The sequence below is a fragment of the Hyperoodon ampullatus genome (assembly GCF_949752795.1).
Source record: "Hyperoodon ampullatus genome assembly, chromosome: 6".
In the NCBI taxonomy this organism is placed as follows: Eukaryota; Metazoa; Chordata; class Mammalia; order Artiodactyla; family Ziphiidae; genus Hyperoodon; species Hyperoodon ampullatus.
In genome coordinates, this window is record NC_136919.1 from 84700059 (window position 1) to 84723982 (window position 23924).

Here is a 23924-nt window from a genome sequence, read left to right on the forward strand (position 1 = left end):
AAAATATCAAATTCAAAAATTACACAAAAATCTTACAGCCTAAAGTCAAGAAAAGAAATGTAAAAACAATTTGGGAATAAAGACTTTGAAAAAGTTTTGCTAAACTCAAATATCTTACAAGCTCCATCACCCATCCCCATCCCTGTGGCCTGCATGATGGACTTGGTGCTGCCTCTGGGCTGGGCCGGGTGATGTCAGAAGCACTCACAAATAAAAACACGAGGAGCTTGCAAATCCGGTTTTCTGGCCTGGGTGAGGAGTGGGCAGCAGCTTTTAAACTAGGTTGAATTCCCTCAGGTTTAGTTGTAGAATTGTGTCTTTCACAGCAGCAAACACAAAGCGGATATTCTCTGTGTCTGTAGCACATGTGAAGTGGGAATAGATGACTTTCTCTTTGTCAGGATTCTGATCTTGATAGAGCTTCAGGATAAAGTCTCTGGCAGCTTTGACATCTTGCTTTGGTCCTAGTCATGAAGGCAGTTAGAGGAATAAAAAAGAAAGATCCCAACTCACCACCAGGTCCTCCCCAAATCATTTACAATGTACTCTTGTTCTTATTTGGAATCCTCCTTTGAGCCATCTTCTCTCTAGAGACTCATTTACCTGGGACACTATTTTTATTACACCTTATTATGAGCCTGCAAAAGAGTATTTTAAAGTGTCCCCTGGTATCTAAAAATCATACTTTAAGGAGATTTGTTGAAAAATAGTGACCTAATTTAATTTTCTGATTTGGACCACTTTTGAAGACGTAATTCTTAAGTGAACTAGGAGAGCAAAGAGAAAGAATATGGGGACTAACATAACTAGTCACCCAAGTCTGACTCTAAAGCTTGAGAGGTGTATACTACATGGCAACGTGGTGAATAAAGGGAAAAAGGAGAGTGCTTAAATACTACTCCTCTAAATATCAATGTCAAACTTGGTAATGTTTCTGCACCAGAAATAATTAGCAATAGGGCATAAAGTCTTCTGCCTTGGATAGGTCATATAGATACCTTCAGCGTCTACCCTGTGTCTGGCAAAGGGCTGCCACACTTCACCTTACACATCAGAAGTGCCAGGTGCTCTGACTGGTCCTGCAAGGGTGAGTCAGGCACAGTCTCTGCCCTCTGGATCTGACTGGGGTGAGAGCTGAAGGCCGAGAGAGAGCAAGGCAAGCCCAGGCCCCCAAGGGAGCATGAGGGGCGTGGACTTCCCAAAGGAGGAAGTGCCTGAGCTGGGTCTCAGAGAACAAAGTGGCGTTAGCTGGCAGTGTATTCCAGGCATTGGGAGAGGCGTGTGCGGAGGTGCTGAAGTGAAAACATACAGTGATTCAACTGGAGCTTCCATTCAGAGGTGGGGAATGGTAAGAAAGTCCATTAGAGACAGATCAGGGAGGCCCCTATAAGCCATGCTGAGAGCTCTGAACTGATGCCAGGGAGGCCAGGGCAGCAAGATGGACACTTACCAGTGTATTCTGGAAAATAGCTAATTAGATGAGAGTACATGATTTTCTCTTCCAAAAGATCCTTCTTGTTTAAAAACAAAATCACCGATGAGTTCAGAAACCAGGGGTAGGTGATGATGGTTTTAAATAAGGCTTTGCTTTCTTCCATGCGGTTCTAAGTGAAAAACAAGACTTAGGATAAATTAGAAAGAAAAGCAGCACTTTGGGAACAACATATCAAATCACTGGCTCCACCCATCTGTCCTCCTCTTACCCAGCTGCCGTCTCCAGGTCGCTGTCCTTGCTGAGGCTGCTGAGCAAGTGGGGTCTCCAGCCGCTATTTCCCTGGTCCCCACCCTCTCATTAATCACCCCCTTCCGGATCTCCTCTCCCGTAGCACCTAAACTCTTCTCTGACCCCAAAACACATAAGGATATAAAAAAGGTTTCTGTGCAACTTGGAAAAAGAAGGTTCAAACCCATAGTTGACGGAAGTTTTCTGTGTATAATTACTGGGATTACCAAGTGGGGCCAGTGCAGAGCTGCAGACCGACCTGAGACACACTTTAATTGGGTGTGGGCTTCCAGGCTGGGTGTTGGGAGGCCGGTGACAATGAGAGGAAGGAAGGCTCTTCCGGCAGGGCCACCGCCCTTAGGAATGCTGGATGCTGGCAGAGAAGGGAACTAACGCTCCTGAGCACCTGCCCTGCACCATGCTTGACACGTGTGTAACACAAGCGAGCTCCCCAAGGGGAAAGGGTCCCCATTTTATCGGTGGGCATGCTATTGTTCACAAAATTTAAGTACTTTTCCAAGACTGTATAATAGTACAATCTAGTGGAAGCTATGTAGAAGGACAGTAATCATTTCTGGCCATTAGACACTGGCAAGAAAAGATTAAATGATCCTAATTTATGGAGAGCAGACAGGGCACATACAGATCTTATCTGGTGACAAACAATTGTTCTAGCTAGCATTCCGCTCTCAAGTATTTCTAAGAGGAAAGAAACACTTTCCTTCCTTCCTTTAGACTGAGAAACACGAAAGCCCAGTGCACCGGCTCCAGAGGGACACGCCCTAAATTTCTATTCCTACAACTCCCAACTCCTGGGCCCATTATCCTACGCAGTACGCTTCTGGAGATCAATTCTGGACTTTACTACCAGAAAGGTAACATCTCACTTCTTTTTAAAGCTTCTTTAAAATTTATTATAATCTTATCAATAATGATCTCCAAGGAAATACAACATATGAAAAAACAATTCCTATACAGCATAGTGCGTGGATGCAACACACATCTACAACTAGGATGGAAAAGTCTGGAGTGGCAACCTAGGATTTTTTCCCCCAGATACCTAGGATTTTTCAGAGAGGAGAAAATATTTAATTTCTAGGCACATCAGGGTAAGGTACTTACCCCTGGCGCACCTGACTAATGTTTGAGTTTCCCGAGAAATGTCCTAGGTAATTCCTGAGACAAATTTGGAGCTAATTTTTCATATTGGTAACTCAATACCTTTGCTTTTTAAAAAAAATCTCTCCACTGGAAGAGCTGGGCAGCCGCCAAGATTTCTATTCTTCTTTGCACAGTGACACTAGTAAATGGGCTAATCCTCCACTAATAAGCTAATGTAACTGTGCTCCTCAGAGAAATGTCTGCTCTCAAGAAATACCAGATAGAATCTGTTCATAATTACTGCCTAATCCTGGAAAGAATTCTTTATTGATTTACTTTCATGCCCTACAAGCAAGAGATATTTCTATTGTAAAAGGTCAAGAGGTCTTGTGCAAAGGGTCGGGGAAAAGACAATGGTTATCACACAGAAAATACCCCCAACCTCACAAAGAAGTGATTGCGATGGTTCCCCTCACTTTCCAGGCAGATCCAGCTAACGGAGTTCACCCAGCCAGCGTCATGGCCACTCTGCAGAGGACACTGAATGCCTGACTGGGGTGGATCAGTCCCAGCTGCCCTGAGCAAGTCCCTTCCAGGGGAAGCAAAGGGCAGATGCTATCCCAGGCAGGCCCAGGACAGCTCCAAGCATATGGCAACACTCCCCATGCCAACTCAGCTAGGGACCTAATTTGGGGGTGCCATGGAGGCTGGGAAGCCTGTTCTCAGACGAAGTTTATTAGAAATAGTGTTGTTCAACTTTGGCTGTATATTAACATCCCCAGGGGGCTTAGTGAAGATACCCCCAACTCAAAACCAGGAAATAGGAATCTTTACTATAGGGTCCTAAAGATTTTTTTTTTTTTTTAAATACGCAGCCAAGGCTGAGACCCATGGTTTTGAGTGGCTCTACCCTTTGTAGTGCATTAGATTAGATCCCCAAGCTCAGGCCACACACAGCACCAATTAAATTAATCTCTGGGGTTGGCCCCAGCTGCCAGGTTTTTCTTTAAGGTCCCTTGGGGATTTTAGTGTACACCTAAGTTTAAGAACCAGGATTCTAGGTTAGTGATTCTCAAATTACCTGGGATCTTAAAGATCCTGATTTATTCGGTCTGGGTTGATTCATAAGGTGTGCATTTCTAACAAGCACCCAGGTGACGCCTGTGCTGTTAGCCCACAGACTTCACTTTGCAGAGCGAGGCGATTTAACCTAAGGGATAGGGTCTAATGCCAGAGCTGGCTGGCTTCTTGCAAACTGCAGAAATAGGTTTCTGTCTTCCGCAGCTAACTGAATTCCTCACCCAGCATACCTCATTGTCACACTCAGCCAGGACCTGGTCGTATTCACTCAGAGCAACCAAAAAAATAATGGAGGTGACACTCTCAAAGCAGTGAATCCATTTCCGTCTTTCAGATCGCTGGCCACCAACATCCACCATCCTGTTCAACAGAAACATATGACTCTTTGGGGGAAAGGACATGGAAATCACACTCTTTAGGGTCCTCAGTAATTTTTAAGAATAAAGAGGGATCCTAAGATTAAAATGTTTGAGCACTGCTACTTTAGGCAATGAGGAACCACTGGATGTTTCCTAGCAAAGGAGGCCCAGAATGTAAGTGAAGTTACTAAAGATGCGTGCCGAGGTCACTCAGGTGGAGCCTGCTTGGAGACACTGGTTAGGAAGCTGCTGCAATAGTCCAGGCAGAAAGCTCAAGCATCCACTTGGGCATTGCCCTAACCACCAGAGGGTGCCAGGACACCAGACACAAAAGAGTAGAAATGCAGGCAGGCAGGCTTCAGGACCACTGGGCTTCCTTCCAACCCTCCCGCTTCTTGTTTCACTGGCTCCTCCAGTTAATCTACAAATCCTTTCTGCATTAGCTGGATGCCACCAGCTTATGGAAATGAGTCCAAGGGGCCTCTCTAGAGTAGAAAAGCATGTACTTCAAGAGTGCTGGGCCCTGTCTAAAGGGATGGCTGCTACAGCACTGCAGCAACTGCAGCAGGACAAAGACGCAGGCTCGCTATTGGACCAGATCCACCAACTTTTCAAGAGAAACTATCCCCCAACTTACCAAGAGATAGCAAATGTTTTAAGCAAAATAGCCCAATCTTTATAAATATTGGCTCAAAAATGTTTTTAAACGTCAAGTGGGCTAAAGAGAATACATCTGTGGACCAGATTCAGGTTTTGGAAGTTGCAAGTAGCAGTTGATTCTGAAAAGGTTTGGATAAATTTATGGGCACACAGGCATAGGGCATGTGCTTGCAGAGATGCAGAATATCAAGGGGCTCGATCAGAGGGCTCCCCCGACATGACAGTGCTCCAGAAGCACTGAGATGCAGTTGGGGTACGGACAGGACCTGGACACGGCAGGACTGTACTTACGCTGTCTCAACTAGACAAGCGTGTGTACCAATTATTAGGAGGAACAAGGGAACTAACAGATATAAAAGTCCTTTGAAATCTGCAGTGATAAATCTTGGAGAAGAGACTAGAAGGGAAGAGAAATATTCAACAGTATCTTCAATCTGTGGGTTACAGAAATATACATCTGTGTGTGTGTGTGTGTGTGTGTGTGTGTGTTTTACACATAAGAATCATTCCAGACTTCAGTAGGGAGTCTCTTCTTCTCTAAGGGGAATAGAAAGGTGGTTTCCTCTCCACTGTAGGACTTAAGACCAACCACAATTCTAAATACCCTGTGATGGAGAGGGCCAATATTGCCCTAAGAGATGGAAGCCCTTTTAGCAGTAACACATTTAAGACTCCATTTGGGGACTTCCAAGCCTGGACAGATTCTTAACGGACTATGTCGGGGCGACAGACTTACCGAAAGATGATGTTTTCCAAATCAAATGGGTACTCGATGATGCCGGTTGTGGGCACTCGGACACGAAGCACGTCTTGCTGCGTTGGCACGAACGACGGCATGGCGATCCGGTCGATGTCAGTCAGGTAACTGGTGTTAAGGGACAAGAGGCTGAGAAGGGAGATGCCCCTCCAGGAAGTCACCCCAGCTCACAGTGACCCTACTCAGATTCACGGATTCATCAGTGACTTCCGTGAGAGCCAACACTCCAGCCCTCCTACAACTGTGTGGAGAGACTATGGATCAGAAGCCTTTGTGAGCCTTCTGGGAAATGTGCAGATCTCGCCTCTCTTCCTTCTGGTTCTCAGCTCCATCACTCTGGCCAGTGAGGGAGCCAGCGGGGCCACAGGAGGAGGAGGTTAGGAGGTTGGAACAGGCCCTCTGACAGCTCACGTGTCCTCCTCTCTCCAAAGGTCCTTCTCCCTCCCACACGCCCTCATCCAAGAACATTACAGAATGTAGATGCTGTTCTTGGACACTTGGCTCAATGAGTTAGTCCAATGGGAAGTCCTCTCAAAATGAGAAAAAGTTCCTTGTTACACTGGGAAATTGAACACCTAAAATAACCCAGAGCTTGTCTTGGATTATTTTTGGCCAAATATTAAAGCCCTAAGCTTAAGACATTGTCACTTTTTCTGTGGTAAAACAAGAGGACACTACTTTTTTTTAACCTTAAGGCCTTTTAAAGAGGCACTTTTGCGTAAATAGCTGAGGCCCTGGCCAATGACGGCGTTGGTGACTTGGAGCCCCCTGCAAACAGAGGTGGCCCTGCCTTATCACCCACCCCCCCCACCCCTCACCTACCCCCTTACAGGCAGAGCTCACCTAGGTCTGCTGGCGCTGAACATGTGGCCTGAAGGGGAGCCAAGAGGTAACAGGAAAACCCTATTCCTGTGCAGCCCTCAGCGCAGGAAGCAAACCACTGGGTCAGCCTTCTGTGACCCACACCCCCATGCATGGCCCCAGGGCTTATCGTCATGGACTTCTGTTTGTGATATTTTGATTTACACCTGTCTTGTACCACCAGACTGTATGTTCCTTCAGGGCAGAGAGCACCAGTTGTACCTGTAGCCCTTACCTCAGTGCCTGGCACACAGCAGACACACACAACATTTTTGTGAAATGAATGCCTGTCCAAATAAGCAGACAGTACCAGCAGAGTGGATGACAACCACTGACCTGGACCAAGGAAGTGCCCAAGTGCCGGGGGTCTCGTCAGTTCCAAAGGCAGGGCACTGTCCGGGTCTGTGAGGGCCGATTTCTCTGTTGTTGCAGCTCTGTCCACCACCCTAGCCACTCCCCACATTCTTCTCAGTGGACTTACCCCAGTTTTCAGGGCTCCACTGAGTTCTACAGCAGGCCCAGTGGCTCTTTTCCAAGTTGATCTACATCAAGAGCCCCAGCCACTCCCCAGGGCCTTCACAGAAGCAAATGACACAGGCTGTCCCAGGGAAGGGCCAGGGATGCCCTGGCTGACTTGGAACCATCCCTGGCTCCCCAGCTGTCAAAGGCAGTCTGCCCTCCTCCTGGGGACACGGCCTTCCTTCCTGCCAGCTGTCTTCTATGCTGATCCAACGACGTTATCAGGGCTTATTTTACTTCCTTTTCCTCCTTTGCTGCTGTGTTGGACCTAAATGTTCCTGTACTCAGATTGGTTGTGCTAACCTGGATTAATGTCACTCAACACTCAGCCTGGGACAAATGCCAAAGGGAGGCTAGTGAAACTAAGGAGGTAAGATTCTGGTTTCCTTTTCTGCCCGCTGGCTTGTCCAGATGATGGGTGAATTACCCACCCACACCAGCTTGGAGGGCAATGACAGCACCTGAAGAGGAGGGGATGTGTCTGGGGAAAGGATTCCAGGGCCTTCAGAGGGCGGAAATGACACAGGGCAAGAGGAAAGGAGCTGAGTTGCAGAAGCAGGAATCCTCACCCCTTCAAGAAGGACCATGACAACTATTTGCCCAGTGATCTGGCTGATGGAGGCACTGCCTTGGGAAATTCTTAATAAAATCAAACCCTGTGATCTCTGTCGGAGAGTGTGCACGCAATGGATTACTGATTTAAAACTAGAGCCTTATGGATCCCAAATATAATGTGTAAGCAAACAAAGGGCTCCCGGACTGAGCTTTCTCCATGGCTGGGCCCGCAGAGCCTATCTCGCCCACTAGAGGGCAGCACCAGATCAGCCACTGACGGGTGTATTGCACTGCGCTTCTAAACTCTGATTTTAGATTTTAGGGCATTTGGACCTGCTGTCTACTGATCAGGAACCCAGAAGGCAGAGGGATATGGAGAGGGGGAAGTAGAAGCCAGAAGCAGATGTAGTCCTGGTTTAAATCAGATAGTTTCAGCACCCCAAATGAGATCAGTCCCACCAAGGGAAGCCCACATTTGACTTACCCTCTCATTGAAAAGGACGGAGGCTTAGAACTTGACGAGGAAAGGTAGATATGGGCAGGGAGAGCGATCTGGGGCTCCACAGGGGGACTGAAGATTTCAGGAGGTGGGAAGAGAGGCACCCGAAAGTCAGAGTGGGATACAGACGAGCAGAAAGGAGGTAGTGTGGCCCCCGGGTGCCTCATTTTAGCAAGTAGCTCATTTCTCCCCCCTTGAAGTGTGGCCATGCTTGCCTGAAAGCACCCTGGGTGGCCACAGCCTGGGGCTCTGTACTCACTATCTGGCAGAGTCTGACAGCTGGTACTCCCTCCTCCTGTCATAACATTCCTGGATTCCCGGGTCCTGCCAGAGCTGCTTGATGGCCTCCACCTGGTCCCTGGAGAGAGCGGAGACCTTGTCTATGTCCACTTCTCTGATCAGATGGGCATTTTCCTGCTCAAAGGAAAAGAGAACCTTTCATTAGGCAAAGGAAAGGAAGCCAACATATTGATGACTTGGGGACAAGACCTGCCCTGGTCCGTGGATTAGGGAAGATGTCCCTAGATGCTAGGGTGTGGTGGGTGCTCTCCAGAAGAGCTGCTCACAGCCAAGCCACTCAGTTGCAGCCTCATTGGGTAGAGATGATGTGGCTGCTTAACTCAGTGGAGAGCGCCAGAGAAGGCCCAAGGCCTGTGGCCTTCGGTCCCAGCAGTACCCTGGGGGCCAGTTTCACCAGCATTCAACACCCAGTTGTGAACAGAGAAACACTGACCGATTGATCATTGATTATCATCGTACTAACAAACATTACCTCCTCATTAACATGCAACTCATTTGAATACGTGCATAGCCAATGGAACAATTTAAAAGTAACATTATTGTTAGTGGCATACCAAGGGTGGGGTAAGCGGGTCCACCCCAGTGCAGGAAATAAAGGAGTGCGTCGTCTTCAGAGCATTGAAAAATAACACCACCAACAATCACCAGTCGGCTTTCTTTCTCTTCCTTTTATTTTTTAAAAGATGTTTTAATAGACTTTACTTTTTAGAGCAGTTTTAAGTTCAGAGCAAAACAGAGAGGAAAGTACAGAGAGTTCTCACACAGTCTGCTTTTTATTATCAGCATCACTAATAAAACTCTCTCCCACTGGGTGGACCACACCCAGCAGAACCCTCACAGCAGGCCACTGACTGCTCTAATATTATGTTTACTATTCCGTCACTAAATTATTATTGCTCTAATACTACTGCTTTATTCCAGTAACTGTTAAGATCATTATTGCTGTAATTATTACTGTTACAGCAGTTATCATTTATTACCCACCTACTATGTGCTCAGGGCTCTACATATATCATCTCATCAACAGAAGGCAAGCCAGAGGCCAGAAATCTTTCCAAACCTTAGCAAATAGAAATGATAAGACTGGCCTGTATCCGCAACACATCCGTGTGTTGGCCCCAGAGACTCAGCATCCCATCCCTGGCTGCAAGTTGCAGCAAACAAGAGAATCCTGCTGAGGGAGACAGGAGCCCGGCCTCCTCTTCCCTCTCCCATCTTGCTGTATCTCACAGCAATTACATCATGCACTGGCAGCTGTGAGTCAGCAAAGCATCCTTTGGCAGCTCTGATCTCCTGCACCCCTTGAAAAGTCACTCTTATCTTGCATTTCTCATCATGAAACCCAACAGGAGACTGGAGGAAAGGGAGATCTTATAGATTCACTTGACTCAGGGAAAAACCAAGGGCTGTGATTCAATCAACACATCTTTGCCCTACATCCATCAAGAGGGAGTACAAACTCTTCCCCTAGACTGTGGGATCCTCAGGCAGGTAGAGGATCTTTGCAGAGTCTCAAACAAGGTCTAGGCAGTATGGGTTAGTGGCAAGTGCCTGGGCGGGGAATCAGGACCCTGAATTCTAAGTAGTTCAGTCGGGACTTTTAAGGAACCCAATAGGTTCCCCGCCTCAGCATCGTCATTTGTAAGAGGAGCCAATGATTTTCAATGGGAACCTGATTTATAAAGTATCACCCAAATGTAAGCAGAACTCGCCTTATTATTGCAATAGATGCCTAATAAATATTTCTTGTTTGCCAAAGCAGGACACAGTGACAGCCCTTACACATCAGGACTTCTAATCCTGCCCAGTGGCACATTTTGTGCCATGTGCCCTATTGTTAGAGAGAACAATAAATGGAGAACGTGGACAGTGTCTCACTGGAGCAGGGGGGCTGTCTCCCACTTCCCCCCCTCCTCTCGCCACTCTCCCACCTCCCAAATATGGTCAGATGGTCTCCACTGGAGGATGAGGATGACAGAGCTTCCCAGGATACCCCATTTGGCCACACCAGGCGTGGTGTGGGCACTAACCTGGGCGTAGCTCTGAATGATCTGTTTTCCCATCTTCATGACAAGTCAGGAAATGCCACAAGGGCAGAGCCAATGTCTTACTTATCCTTACATCCCAGAACCTCGTGCAGTGCCTGGCAAATAACAGGTGGCCTCTATGGATGCAGGTACCCAATAAACATCTGTGGTGCACATAAAACTGTATCTCTCTAACAGATGGATAACCACGGGAAAATAACAGTGAAAGAACACTAGAGCAGGATGGTGGAAGCCTGTGCCGGGCACGGTGGGAACACAGAGGAGCTGGGAGACCGAAAAGCTTCCCTAGTGGAGGAAAGGCTCTGCTGACTCTTGGCCAATTGGTCTTAGCCACTCTGCCCCTGGTATAGTCAGCATCTTTGCTTGTTGCTTGTCAGCAACACAAGGTTGTTGCTTGTCAGCAACACAAGGCAGGCCTCTTGTGTTGCTTTTCTACACGTAACTGTTAAATTCAGCTTACCTGCTGAGAGGTAGCCCTGTGAGAATCACCAGATGTTACAAATATTTCTACCTCTCCTCCTCACAAAGGCAATGAAGTACTGTACTCTGTGGTGAAGGAAACGTAAGTGGAAGCAACATCTGTCTCTTTTAGGAAGAAACTTTAAAGAACCAGTGAGTAATTCACCACATTGCCTTTTGTATCTACTGTGGTGATTACCATGGGATAAGATGGAGCCTCCATCAGCCAGGCTTCCTGAGTGACAATAATGAGCTAACACACCATACTGCATATGGAGCATGAGTGAGAAATCAACTCTTATTAAGTAAGCTACACTTTGGGGGAAGTTTGTTACTGCAGCATAACCCACTCTATCCTGACTGATACATGTTGCAATGGATAAACCCAGTGTTTGGCTCTTCCAGTAGATAGAAAAAGTGGATCCCAGTGAGATATTAGAGAGGAATACAGGCTTCTACATAGGCTTCTTGGGGGAGAGGTGGAATTTGGGGAAAAGACATAGACCTGGGATTTCAGGTAACCAGGGGAATTCAGCCAGGTGAAAAAAACATACTGTCTGTTCAGACCAGCGAGGGGATTTGGACGGAATCTTGCTTGAAAGAAGAGGAGAACAGAGGCTCCTTAAAGACCCAACAATTGGGACTTTGGTTTGGAACAGACTAGACTTAAGGCAGCCGGAAGGATTCCAAGTCCAGAGGTCTCCTGTCCGTCTTTGGCTGCTCCTGGTTAGCTCTCCCACCTATCTGGATCAATTTTTTTTTTTTAAGTGTTCTTTTTTGTTTTTTGTTTTTTTTGGCTGTGTTGGTTCTTTGTTTCTGTGCGAGGGCTTTCTCTAGTTGTGGTGAGCGAGGGCCACTCTTCATTGCGGTGCGTGAGCCTCTCACTATCGTTGCCTCTCTTGTTGCGGAGCACAGGCTCCAGACACGCAGGCTCAGTAGTTGTGGCTCACGGGCCCAGTTGCTCCGTGGCATGTGGGGTCTTCCCAGACCAGGGCTCAAACCCGTGTCCCCTGCATTGGCAGGCGGATTCTCAACCACTGCACCACCAGGGAAGCCCTGGATCAATTTTTTTAAACCTCTTATTTTGAAATAATTTAAGACTTGGGAAAAGGTGGGGAACATGGTACAAAGAGTTCATCTCTGCCTTTCCAGATTGCCCAAATGTTCATAATTTCCTACCTTGTTTTATCATTCTCCCCACTTCCTCCACATGTGTTCATACACACACCCACACCTGCACACATAACTCACACATATATTTTTCTCTGGAAATATCTGAAGGGAAACTGCAGACACAATGCCTCTTTATCTCTAAAGACTTCAGTGTTATTTCCTAAAAACAGACATATAGAACTTCCCTGGTGGCGCACTGGTTAAGAATCCGTCTGCCAATGCAGGGGACATGGGTTTGAGCCCTGGTCCAGGAAGATCCCACATGCTGCACAGCAACTAAGCCCGTGTACCACAACTACTGAGCCCGCATGCCACAACTACTGAGCCCGTGTGCCTAGAGCCCGTGCTCTGCAACAAGAGAAGCCACAGCAGTGAGAAGCCCGCATACCACAGGGAAGAGTAGCCCCCGCTCGCCACAACTAGAGAAAGCCCACGCACAGCAACGAAGACCCAAAGCAGCCAAAAATAAATAAAAATTTTAAAAAAAGACATATATAGGGGCTTCCCTGGTGGCGCAGTGGTTGAGAGTCCGCCTGCCGATACAGGGGACTCGGGTTCGTGCCCCGGTCTGGGAAGATCCCACATGCCGCGGAGCGGCTAGGCCCATGAGCCATGGCCGCTGAGCCTGCGCATCCGGAGCCTGTGTTCTGCAATGGGAGAGGCCACAACAGTGAGAGGCCCGTGTACCGCAAAAAAAAAAAAAAAAAGACATATATAATCATATATAAAGATCAAAATCAGGAAACTAACACTGACACAATATTGTGGTCTACTCCTCAGACCTAACCAAAGTTTGACAGTTGTCCCATAAAGGTCCTTTATCTGCCCAATCTAGGCTCACATATTGCATTTGGTTGTCCCTTTAGTCTCCATCTATCTGGAAAGGCTCTGCAGTCAGAGGAGCCATTTGTGTTACTCTGATCAAGAATGGCCTGACAAGAATGTGTTCTTTAGTCACAAGTCATCACAAGGATGGCTGGTGGAGAGAGTGGCACAGCCGAGCCCCCAGAGGATGTTCCAGGGGCAAATATTACAAAGGGCAGAGAGGAATGAGGAAGAGGGTGACCTGGTTTTTAAATAAATTGTATTGAAATATGAGATGAATGACTTCTACATGTTAACAATGTGTGTTTTTAAAAAGTGGGGTTTTGTGCAGATTTTCCTCTGACTTGGCTAAATAGTTTCATACACAGAGTGTGAGCATTTTTATCGTTATGTTCAAACCACTTCTACAGTGCACACCGTCTGAGAGCAGGGAGCCCTTATATAGTGGGGAAAATTTGGTGTCAGGTAGTTGGGCTTTTTCATCTCCTGGAAAGAGAGAAGAAATGTTCTCAGAGGATCAGATTTAGGGAAATGTTATGATTTGGGCAGGGGACAGGTTGAGTCTGAGGGGGCTGACATCTAAGTGGAGAAATCCAGGAAGCAGATGAATAAAATGGGTCTGTAGTTCATGGAAAGGTCCTCGGGCTAGAGGAGCATATTGAACTGAAACTGCCTAACTCATATATTTCTTTGAAAAGAAAAATCACAAAGCAGTAAATATTACTGGAGCAAATTTCAGCAGATGCAGAAACACAAACAGTTTCTCAAACACTGAGCTCACATCTGGCTTTTCCTCTCTTCCTTTCTCAGACAAAAGCACCATTTTCACTGCTCTGAAGAAAGAAGAACACAGAAACCAGATGTCCTACATGTGTGTTTCACTCAGTAATTCCCAGGGTGACAGTGGAAGGAGCTGCTTTTGAAGTGTCGCCTTGCTGGCTTCACACTTGGATCCCCGGCCCCCTGGGTGACAGTCGTTGTCGAGCCCAGCAAGCCCCTCTGGCTGGAATCCAGGGCCCAGTGGGAAGCCCCATTCTCCACCAGGTCCTCACAGGGGGAGCCCCTACACCATTAACCGCCCAGCACTGCAGGGCCCAGAGCCTTCTCACTGACTAGGGGAGACTGTTGTTCCTGTTCTTTCATCAGATACTTAATCATTTTCTTTAAAACCTTTATTCATTAACATATTCTAGATAATAAAAGCCTAATTTAATACTATTTCAAGTGTCTACTATCATATGCAGTACCTCAAAAGCTTTGTAAAAACAAATGAGATTAAAATAAAATGATTAAAAATGAAAGTTCCCCGTAACATAATATTTCTGATTTTCACACAATCACTCCTCCTTGTTTTAACATCTACATCAAGATCCAGAACTCCACTACATATTCTATCAAACTAAAATTAGGAAGTAAAATTTCAGTGCTCCATAACGATCAGCTTTGAAAGCATCTCAAAAATTGTGTTATAAAGAAAATGCTGGTAAACTATGCTAGAGAAAGGAATGTTTTCTATAAAAAAAAACAAGGAACTTCTGCTTCTGGTAAAGGAAGACTAGGACATTTAGATCAACTCTTCCACTCAGGATAGCTAGAGATGGTGGACAAAATATTTTCAGAAGTATGCTCAAGAAAAATCAGGAAACTAATGAACAAGTAAGTAATTGCTGGGCCAGAGTGTAGGGTAGGGTGGCATCCAAGGAGTTGAGCCAGCATTTGGGAAACCTTTCTCCCTGGGGCTTCTGCTTGTTCTAGAAGGAGCAGTGTGAGGTTGAGCAGCTCCTTTTTCAATATTACAGGACGAGGGTGACTGGGATCAAAGTTAGCAAGAGCAAAAGGCCCTTAGAAGCCCTCTGGCTCTGGGCTGGGGTCCAAGGGGTACCTCTTAGTGACTTGCAGCTCAGCTCGGAATCACCACAATATCAGAAATTAGTATCCCCAGACACCTGGCAGAAGAAAAGAACATTTCTTTTTGAAGCTTGGAAGATTGCATCTTCCTCACCCTCGAATTATTTTTTCATGCATGTCCAGCACACTAACAAAAAGAACCAAGCATAAGAAGATAAGACAACTCCAAAAAAGAGGTGACAAGTAAAAAGATGCAAAAAGATATACCATGCAAACAGTAACCCAGAGGAAGGAGGAATCTATTATCATAAAAATAGACCTTAAGGTTTATTTGTTAATTATACCTCAGTAAAGCTGGGGGAAGAAAGTAGACTTTAAGGTTAAAAGTATAACTGGAGATAGAGATATTTCAAATGACAAAAAGGCTCAGAAAGACATAACAGTTCTAAAGTTCTGTGCAGCTAATAACATAGGCTTAAAATATAAATATAAGAAAAAAATCTCTAAGATCTAAATGGTGAAATGGACAAATCTTCATCTTACAGGAAACTGAAACATACCTCTCTCAGTAGCTGATAGAACAAACAAAAAATTCAGTAAAGATATACACAATTCAAACATAATCAGCAAATTGGACTTTATGGACACATGTAGAGCCCTATATTCAAAATAACTAGAATATATACTTTTTTCAAGCACACCAAGAAGAGTTACAAAAATGACCATTAATTTGAGATTTCACATTTAAAAAAAATTGGTTTTCCAGCTTCTTTTGATCACTTTCTAATTCCCATTTCTTTAGCAACTCTTGGCTCCAGCAGGGATGCCACCATTGCCACCAGCCCAGCCGACCCACTGTTCAGGCATCTGAATATTTAACCACTGTTCTAAAGCTACCTAGATTTCTCCTCATAGAAAGGCAATCTTCCACCACACTCAGAATGGGAAGTAAGCTTTTCTAACCCAATTCAAGATTCAAAAGAAATCTTTATTTCTACTCCAATCTTTGTCTTCCTCTTTCTCCTTATCTTTTCTCCAACAAAAATAAATAACAGAATTCACTGGCCACAAGGTGTTGGCATGAAAAGCCAAGTTACTTTATTTTTTCCTGTCAGTCAAAATTTCAGTGGGTTTAACTTAAAAGGCTCTTTCCAAAGAGTCCTGCCATAAATTACTTTGGCACAAACATCCAAAGCTACAATGAGTGTTAATAACGCAGCTGAGAGATAGAATCTTTGGCCTTACACTGTGTCAACTTGGCGAAGCTGTTAGGACATTTACCAGCGCTCCCTTCCCTGTATGATTCTGGGTTAGGATCTGCTACAAGAGAAATTTGAAAGGGATCTGGGAGTCAGGGGAGAAACAGCAGCCGTGGTGCTCTGAAGGTCAGAGCTCTGCTTTAGTACAAATGCGCGCGCACACACACACACATATATATACTGTGACTGGTCTTCTGGTCAACCTCACTGATGGGGGTTGTGCAGCAGCTGGGCCTCAGCACCCCTAGCTCCCACTTGGACCTTGTCATTCAACTTCTCCACATCCTGGGGCAGACATACATGCAGGTCCACAGCAAAGGATGCCAGTTTCTGCTGCAAGTCACCTGCACTGTCAACACAGAGATGTGAGTGGCAGATGCAAGTTCCAGTTAGTCCCTGTGGGGTCCATCTGCCTTCACGGGTTCCGGTCTGTCTCTGTAGGCTCCAGTTTGCCTTTGCTCTGGCTCCTTCACATCCAGCTTTTCTCCCCAACTACCAGCCCTGCTACCCAAACACCAGATATGCAGAGGCAGTTCCAACGTCTTCTTCACGGCTCCAACAGCTACATACAGCACAATCCCTAAAACGAATCCATTATTTCACATCGCTCTGAGTGACTGACTTCCTGATCAAATCAGGAATCTTCCATGCTGGTCCATTCAATTCTCTTTAGGGGCAAAATACCCTATAACCTTAGGTCTAGGTGATGGTAACAGTTTAGGCCTCAGTTGGGTTGACCGAAATGGACCCAAACTCAGCGAGGCACTGGCAGCCAGACTCAATCATCATTCAGTGCACAGTATCACATGCCTGCTCCATGCTAGATCCAGGCCTGCTTCTGGGAATATAAAGAGGACTGTGGCCCTGCCCTTGAGGGTTCCAAACTTACAGATCCACACACAGATGCTAAGAGACCAAAGAAAGGGAGACAATTTCAACTGCGGATGAGTGAGAGGATGGGCTAAGATTTCCCACCAGAGGTGGCCTGATATTTGTAAAGAGAAGGGCTGTGTCCACCTTTCGTGTACTCATGAGTGTGGATCCCTGAGTGTGCTTGTTAAAGGCAGCACCGTGAATGTGCAGGGACCAGACCAGTTCTTTGCTATATCACCTTTCACACAACATTCCTTCCCCTGAGATGCTTTGGAAAGCACCTGAACTCCCTCAGGTGCCAGGGTCCTGAATATATTCAAGGTATAGCCCACACCCCGCTCTGCACCCCCCAGAAAGAAATGAGTATATTGGTCCAATGGAAGCTGCCTCTCAGAAAATCATTTGTTTTAGGCCCTTTTAACTGCATGTGCCCAGAGGTCACATATAACATGGTCACGTTATGCAGCAGGTTGGGATTTTCTGTCCCTATCACCTTCTTCCTCCCCCTCCCTCCTGTAGCTGAGAGTTTTTCTAGGTTTTTTTAGCACATCAAAATTGGGTTATGAGAGACTGTTCAAATTAGCAAGAGAACGATCTGTCTCTTTTGTGCCTGTGCAGAATCTACTGGGAGGACTGGAGCGTCTATGCCAGGACACACTCAGGTCCTTCCCACATAAAGCTGGGAATGACGGTGCCCAGGGCCCTGACGTTGGGAAGGCCAGGACTTACAGAGAAAGGCAGAGGGGCACAAAAAGAAGAGAGACCAGAGGAGCAGGGCTGGGGATGGGTGGGGGGCTTCTAGACCAAAAGATACCCCCCAACCCTCCACCGCCCCCCTTGAAGGGAAAGTAAGAAATGCTTTGCTCCCCCGTTGGCTTCCTGTAGCACCACAATCAGCTATAAGAAATCTTATTCTCTCTTTGGTATTGGACTCTGTCTGTGGCCCTTCCAGAAAATAAGGCATAATAAAGGCTTACAGATATAAAAAGCACTGGCAAGGTCTCAGTTCAAAAATAGGTTGGTTCACGGGGCTTCCCTCGTGGCGCAGTGGTTGAGAGTCCACCTGCCAATGCAGGGGACATGGGTTCGTGCCCCGGTCCGGGAGGATCCCACATGCCGCAGAGCGGCTGGGCCCGTGAGCCATGGCCGCTGAGCCTGAGAGTCCGGAGCCTGTGCTCCGCAACGGGAGAGGCCACAGCGGTGAGAGGCCCGCGTATCGCAAAAAAAAAAAAAAAAAAGAATAGGTTGGTTCAGGGCTTCCCTGGTGGCGCAGTGGTTGAGAGTCCGCCTGCTGATGCAGGGGACACGGGTTCGTGCCCCGGTCCGGGAAGATCCCACATGCCGTGGAGCGGCTGGGCCCGTGAGCCATGGCCACTGAGCCTGTGCTCCACAACGGGAGAGGCCACAACAGTGAGAGGCCCGCACATCGCAAAAAAAAAAAAAAAAAAAAAAAAGAATAGGTTGGTTCCAATTTAATGTAAAGTTGGTTGTTGGGAGCTCAAAGCGTTTTCCCATTAAGACAAAGATTGCTCTGGGTCCACCAATCCTGTTTTATTTCCCTACCGGGCTCATAGGTTGGGCTACATTTCCCAGTCTCCCTTGCAGTCATGTAACTGAGTTCTGAGTGATGAAATCTGGGCTGACATGATGCACGCCGCTACCAGGGCTGGCTTTAAAAACTTCCCATGCCATCCTCCTCCACTCTACCTTTTTTTCATTTCTCAGCTGAAAGGACACGATGATGAGGGCCGAGAGGAGGGGAGCCTCCAGGTGCAGGGGACCTGGATCCCTGAGGAAATGTGTGCAGCAGAGCCCATCACTCACCAACTCCCATTGGATTGAGATAGACATGGCCTAGAAATAAACACTGATTTTGCTAAGCCACTGAAGTTTTGGTGTTGATTTATTTTAGCGGCTCCCAAAGTTTACTTTTTGCACCCATAAAGAGAGAGAAGAGAAGCAACGTGAGAATGGAGAAGTCCTGGGCTAGCTCCAAGAAACCCACATGAACCAGCAGAGACAAACCAATGCACTGAAGGCACTGGCCACAGCCGGGGTACAAGGCCTAGTGTGGATGTTTCATTTTTTAAGAAGCCACTCATCTCTGGTCTCCTCATGTCTGCCATGCCCCCATCCTACCTCCCAGTGGCTCTCTCTTCAAGGCCCCAGATTCTCAGACCCAAACTGTAGGACCATTTCCTATACACATACTTTCCAAGAGAACGTGAGCCCCAAAACCTCCTGATCGCCCTTCTCTCCCATCAAACACTACAGGTCCTCCAGACAGGAGGCTGTGTGGCCTGGGGAGAACGGCTCTGAGCAGTTATTTTTCAGTGTCTTTCCTTTCCCCGTATCTGAGCCCAAATGTGGTAATACTAGAGAGAACAGGCTAATGGCCCCACCTGTCAGTACCTCGACTGACACCCCACGCAGGTTTACTTTGCACTTCTTCCCAGTCCAATATACATCGATGGTGGGGGTGGGGAGGACTCTGCTCCATGTGCTTATCCAGGGCCCCAAGCTCTCTCCGTCAAGTGGCTCTGCCGGCTCCCAGGGCCCTCAAGTCCTGCACTGGATCGTCTGCACCCACTAGGCAGGTGGAGGAAGAGAACGTGGAGCAGTGGGCAGGATGTTTTATGGGCCAGGTGGACACATGGTTCACGGGCTAGAACTCGTCACAAGGGGCCATCTGACTGCAAAGGAGGCTGGGAAATGTGGTCCTCCTGGTGGAAGGACACGAGATGTGGTCAACACATAGCATTGACTCTGCCACTCACAGACTCCCAGTCTCTTCTCTTTGTCTCAGAGATCTCCAAGGTTTGCAAGGTGCCCATGTGTGCTTTTGTATAGACCAAGGGCAACAACAGGCGGGCCATGTCCAGCTCCCTGCCTGTTCTTGTAAATGAAGTTCTATTAGGACACAGTCATGCCCTGTCACTGTTGGGCTGATGTCACAGCTACAAAGGCAGAGTCAGGTTGTTACAACAGAGCCTGTGTGGTCCACAAAGCTGACCATAAATACTTACTCGCTGACCCTTTACAGAAAATGTTTGCTGACTCTGGTATAGACAGATAATTTGTAAGTAAGTGCATCCAAGGAGGATTCTGCTGCAATCTTCACTCCCTCCTTCATCAGATCAGTGGCAACGTAACTATGAAGCACCTACCCTTTGCCAGCCCCAATGCTCAGCATGGGCCTACAACTAAGAAAAAGACTTTGTTTTTTTTGTTTGTTTGTTTGTTTGTTTTGTGATACGCGGGCCTCTCACTGTTGTGGCCTCTCCTGCTGCGGAGCACAGGCTCCGGACGCGCAGGCTCAGCAGCCATGGCTCACGGGCCCAGCCGCTCTGCGGCATGCGGGATCCTCCCGGACCAGGGCACGAACCCGTGTCCCCTGCATCGGCACGCGGACTCTCAACCACTGCGCCACCAGGGAAGCCCAAGACTTTGTTTTTATACTCAAGCTTCCAGTCTTTGTGGGAATGATGGTAATAGGCATATAGGACATGGAAAAAGAATCCTCTAAAAAAACCATATTTAATTAGTGTAAAAAGCAAGAGAGGGCTTCCCTGGTGGCGCAGTGGTTGAGAGTCCGCCTGCTGGTGCAGGGGACACGGGTTCGTGCCCTGGTCCTGGAGGGTCCCGCGTGCCGTGGAGCGGCTGGGCCTGTGGGCCATGGCCGCTGGGCCTGCGCGTCCGGAGCCTGTGCTCCGCAACGGGAGAGGCCACAACAGTGAGAGGCCCGCGTACCACAAAAAAAAAAAAGCAAGAGAATTCCACCTAAGTACATTTCACCAACTCTTGAAAATTTTCCAAGGGCAAAGCCCAGAACTAATTTGGATTGTGAACCTGCCCTGAGACTGAAAGCATATTGCAACATTAAACGAAAACACCACCCAGTGGAAAAAGCTGGAATTGTTTCTGATTCAGACTCCTTTTCACGATATTCAGAGAATGTTCCAATTTCTTTTTCTCCTTCATTACTTCCTTAAGCAGACCATTGTATTATGTCCCTGTTTCGCAAGGTGTCATATTACATTCTTTGTTTCTGTGAGGTCTATGCTGTGTCAACCAGCCTGGGACCCGGACCAGCTGTTTCCAGAAACCTTGAAATCCAAGACAAGCAGGCTGGCCCTGGAGTAGGTGCAAGGTCCCCATGTTCTTCCTGGGGCACTGCTGACATTCAAGAGAAGCCATCCGAGTAGGAGGAGACCTCTTTAAGGCAACTCCAGAAACAACAATCCTCCCTCCTACTCCTGGAAACCGGCTTTTCTATTCAAAGGCAAAGGGAAGGAAACGCTAGATTCGAGAGTTAATTCAGTAATACCAGCCAGGCAGGCACCTCCAAGGCTGAGCTGAAGAACAAACATTAAGAAATGAAATGCTTCCCCTGACATGGAGCCAGAGCTCTCTCTGGACGTCTCTCTCTTTAAAGGCCATCTTAGGCCCAGGCGTAATTCTAGAAATCCCTTCTGTGTGCCTCGGAGTGACTCAGACTCCACCCACACCCCGAAACACACCCCTAGCCGTGAACATGAGAAAGAGCAGAGAACACGGAAAATCAGTGTGATGAAGTGGTCCGGGGCCGACTAGAAGCTGGAGCTGGGCAGGAAGACACTGGTACTCCGTGGCCCTCTGCCTCCCCCGGGCACCTGTCCCAGGGACAGCAGGATGCTGGCACTTCAGAACTCTGGTTCCCAGCCGGTCAGACTTTCCTGTCTCCACCCACAAGCCTTCACGCTCACTGGTCTTGAGCCTTGGTTTACAAGATGGAATACACCAAGGCAAGGTGAGGGGCTCTTGTGGTCTCTAATCATTTCTGCCATGGGGCCGGCAGCCAGCCCAGCAAAATAGAAAGTGTCAGCACAGTGCCCAGAGCCCAGTAAACTCCCGATAGATGGACGTGATTGGGGCCTGGCCTTCACCCACTCCCTCGTGCCTTCCCAAGCGCCTGGGGCTCACGGGCCACCACGAAATCAGGAACACATACCACTGGTCCTCCTTACTCATGGATTCTGTATTTGCAACTTCACCTACTTGCTAAAATTTGTAACCCCCAAATAAAAAATCACAACCATTTACAGACGTGCATACAGCAGTGAGAATTTTGAATCGCTCAGTGCCCACGACCCCAGCTGAGGGGGAACTCAGGCTCTGTCTTCTTGTTCAGCTCTTGTACAGTAATCAAGTGCCCTTTCCATGGTCCATTAGGTGTCAGGTTTCTTGCATTTTTATGCTTTTTGTGGGTGACTTCATTGTTTAGTGGGCCCCCAGCACAGTGCCAAAGTGTCTATCACAAGAGGCTGGGATGCACCCCGTGGAGAAAATACATGTTAGAGAAGCTTCGTTCAGGCAGGAAGGGACTCAGGATATAACTCCAGTTCATCCACCTATTAGGACCAATTCATCTGACCCTGGGGCCTCAGTTTCCTCATTGGTAAAATGACCACAGAGAAGTGAGTGGGCGAGATCTTTTCAACATTAGCATTTAATGGTGCTAAAGGATGTATTCCTTCATCATTAGGTTTCATAAATGTTGAGTCTTGTGGATGGCCTTCTTTCAAAGTGTAAAGGAAAACATATCCACCCTAATCGCTCTTTCTAACCCAGAAGCAGTCATCATAATTTCCAAGAGGGTGAGTGAATTACACTTAGTTGAGGACATAAGGGATTGACACCGTTAAAGAACTAGGAACACACAGCACAGAACCACAAAGCATGAGGGGCCGTTTCTGTTCCTGGGACCCAAGGTTAAGGCTATTCTGGGTTGGCCCTAAAAGTCATCAACACGACCTATGTGTCAGCCCACCTCTCTCCTGTGTCTTACTTATCCCCAAAATAACCAGTAAGACAGCATCACAGGCAGGTACCTCCAAAAGATGATGTCACCCCAAACCAATTTCCCTCCCTTATCACATATTCATCAGTAATCCTAGCTCTGGACCTCAGGTTATTCCATCTCAGATGGATTGTGCCAACATGGCCCAAAGCCACTCAGCTACCCTTCCAAGCAATGACATGAGATTCCTTGCGGTAACCGGGTGAATAAGGAAACCCATTGGGGTCAATGCAAAGTGCCTTCTCCTCAAGCATCTCACAGTTACACAGACACTTAACCAAGATCCACACTTCCCGTCAAAAACTCCCAACCCATAAATCAGCCGAGCACACGAAGGTGGTAGATATCCGTGTAAAAAACTGGATATGTTCTCTTAAGGTCAACTGATTGGACTACACACTTAACTATGTACTAGGTGTCATGCTCGATCCCTCGGGGAGCGGATATAAATTGACAGATCCTAACTTAAGAGAGTCACAGTCCAGTAAGAGACGAAGACCACTGCACATCTAATTGCAACACTGTTTGATCCAGAATCCCTTGGAAATATCCCTGTCCTGTCAGTGGGTGAGGGATCGACATCTAGTCAGGTAACAGTCTCAGATGAGGCCTCAGTACTATTTGCTGAAGTCACCTGCTCTTTGGACATGGGAAGCATATGGATGTGGCTTTAAGCAGCGAAAAAGAATATCTGCACTCCAGACCCTGGTGGAGAATATTTATCAGTCATCTCTCTGCTGTCTGACTCTTACCAATGTTGAAACAAATGATATTTATGGATTTTTCTTCTGAAGTACACATAGTCCAGCTACGCCTTTGTCAGTATTTCCCAGAGGGCTATATTGTACAGACCATGACTCTACAAAATGTTGTAGGTACACACAAAGAAGTTCCTTGTCCAAATAAGTTTAGGACAAGGTCTGAAACAGTTACCCACTTTTTTTTTTAACTTCAGGACTTCTCAGAAGTTGAGTGTGTGTGTGTGTGTGTGTGTGCGAGCACGCATGCACATCACATGCACCCTGATGGGGCAGGGATCTTGGTCTCTTTTTCTCATTGATGTACCCCAAGTGCTTGGAGCAGTGGCTGGCACATCAATATTGTTGGAATGAATAAACGAATGTTGCATGAAAATCACTGTATTTAGTCAATACTGATAGACTATATTAAATCAAAGAGCAATGTG

The 23924-nt window shown here is 47.1% G+C and overlaps 1 protein-coding gene across 1 annotated transcript in view; it reads right to left on the bottom strand.

The window, feature by feature from the left end:
- Positions 1-273: 273 nt before the first annotated feature.
- GNA14 (G protein subunit alpha 14) overlaps positions 274-23924 on the bottom strand; it is a gene marked incomplete at both ends in the record, with an annotated part of 196951 nt that continues 173300 nt past the window's right edge. Inside the window, 5 exons of the mRNA XM_079705895.1 lie at positions 274-464; positions 1451-1604; positions 4135-4264; positions 5660-5788; positions 8374-8528. Of these exons, the coding sequence (XP_079562021.1) occupies positions 274-464; positions 1451-1604; positions 4135-4264; positions 5660-5788; positions 8374-8528 (759 nt within the window). The remainder of the gene's footprint in view (positions 465-1450; positions 1605-4134; positions 4265-5659; positions 5789-8373; positions 8529-23924) is intronic.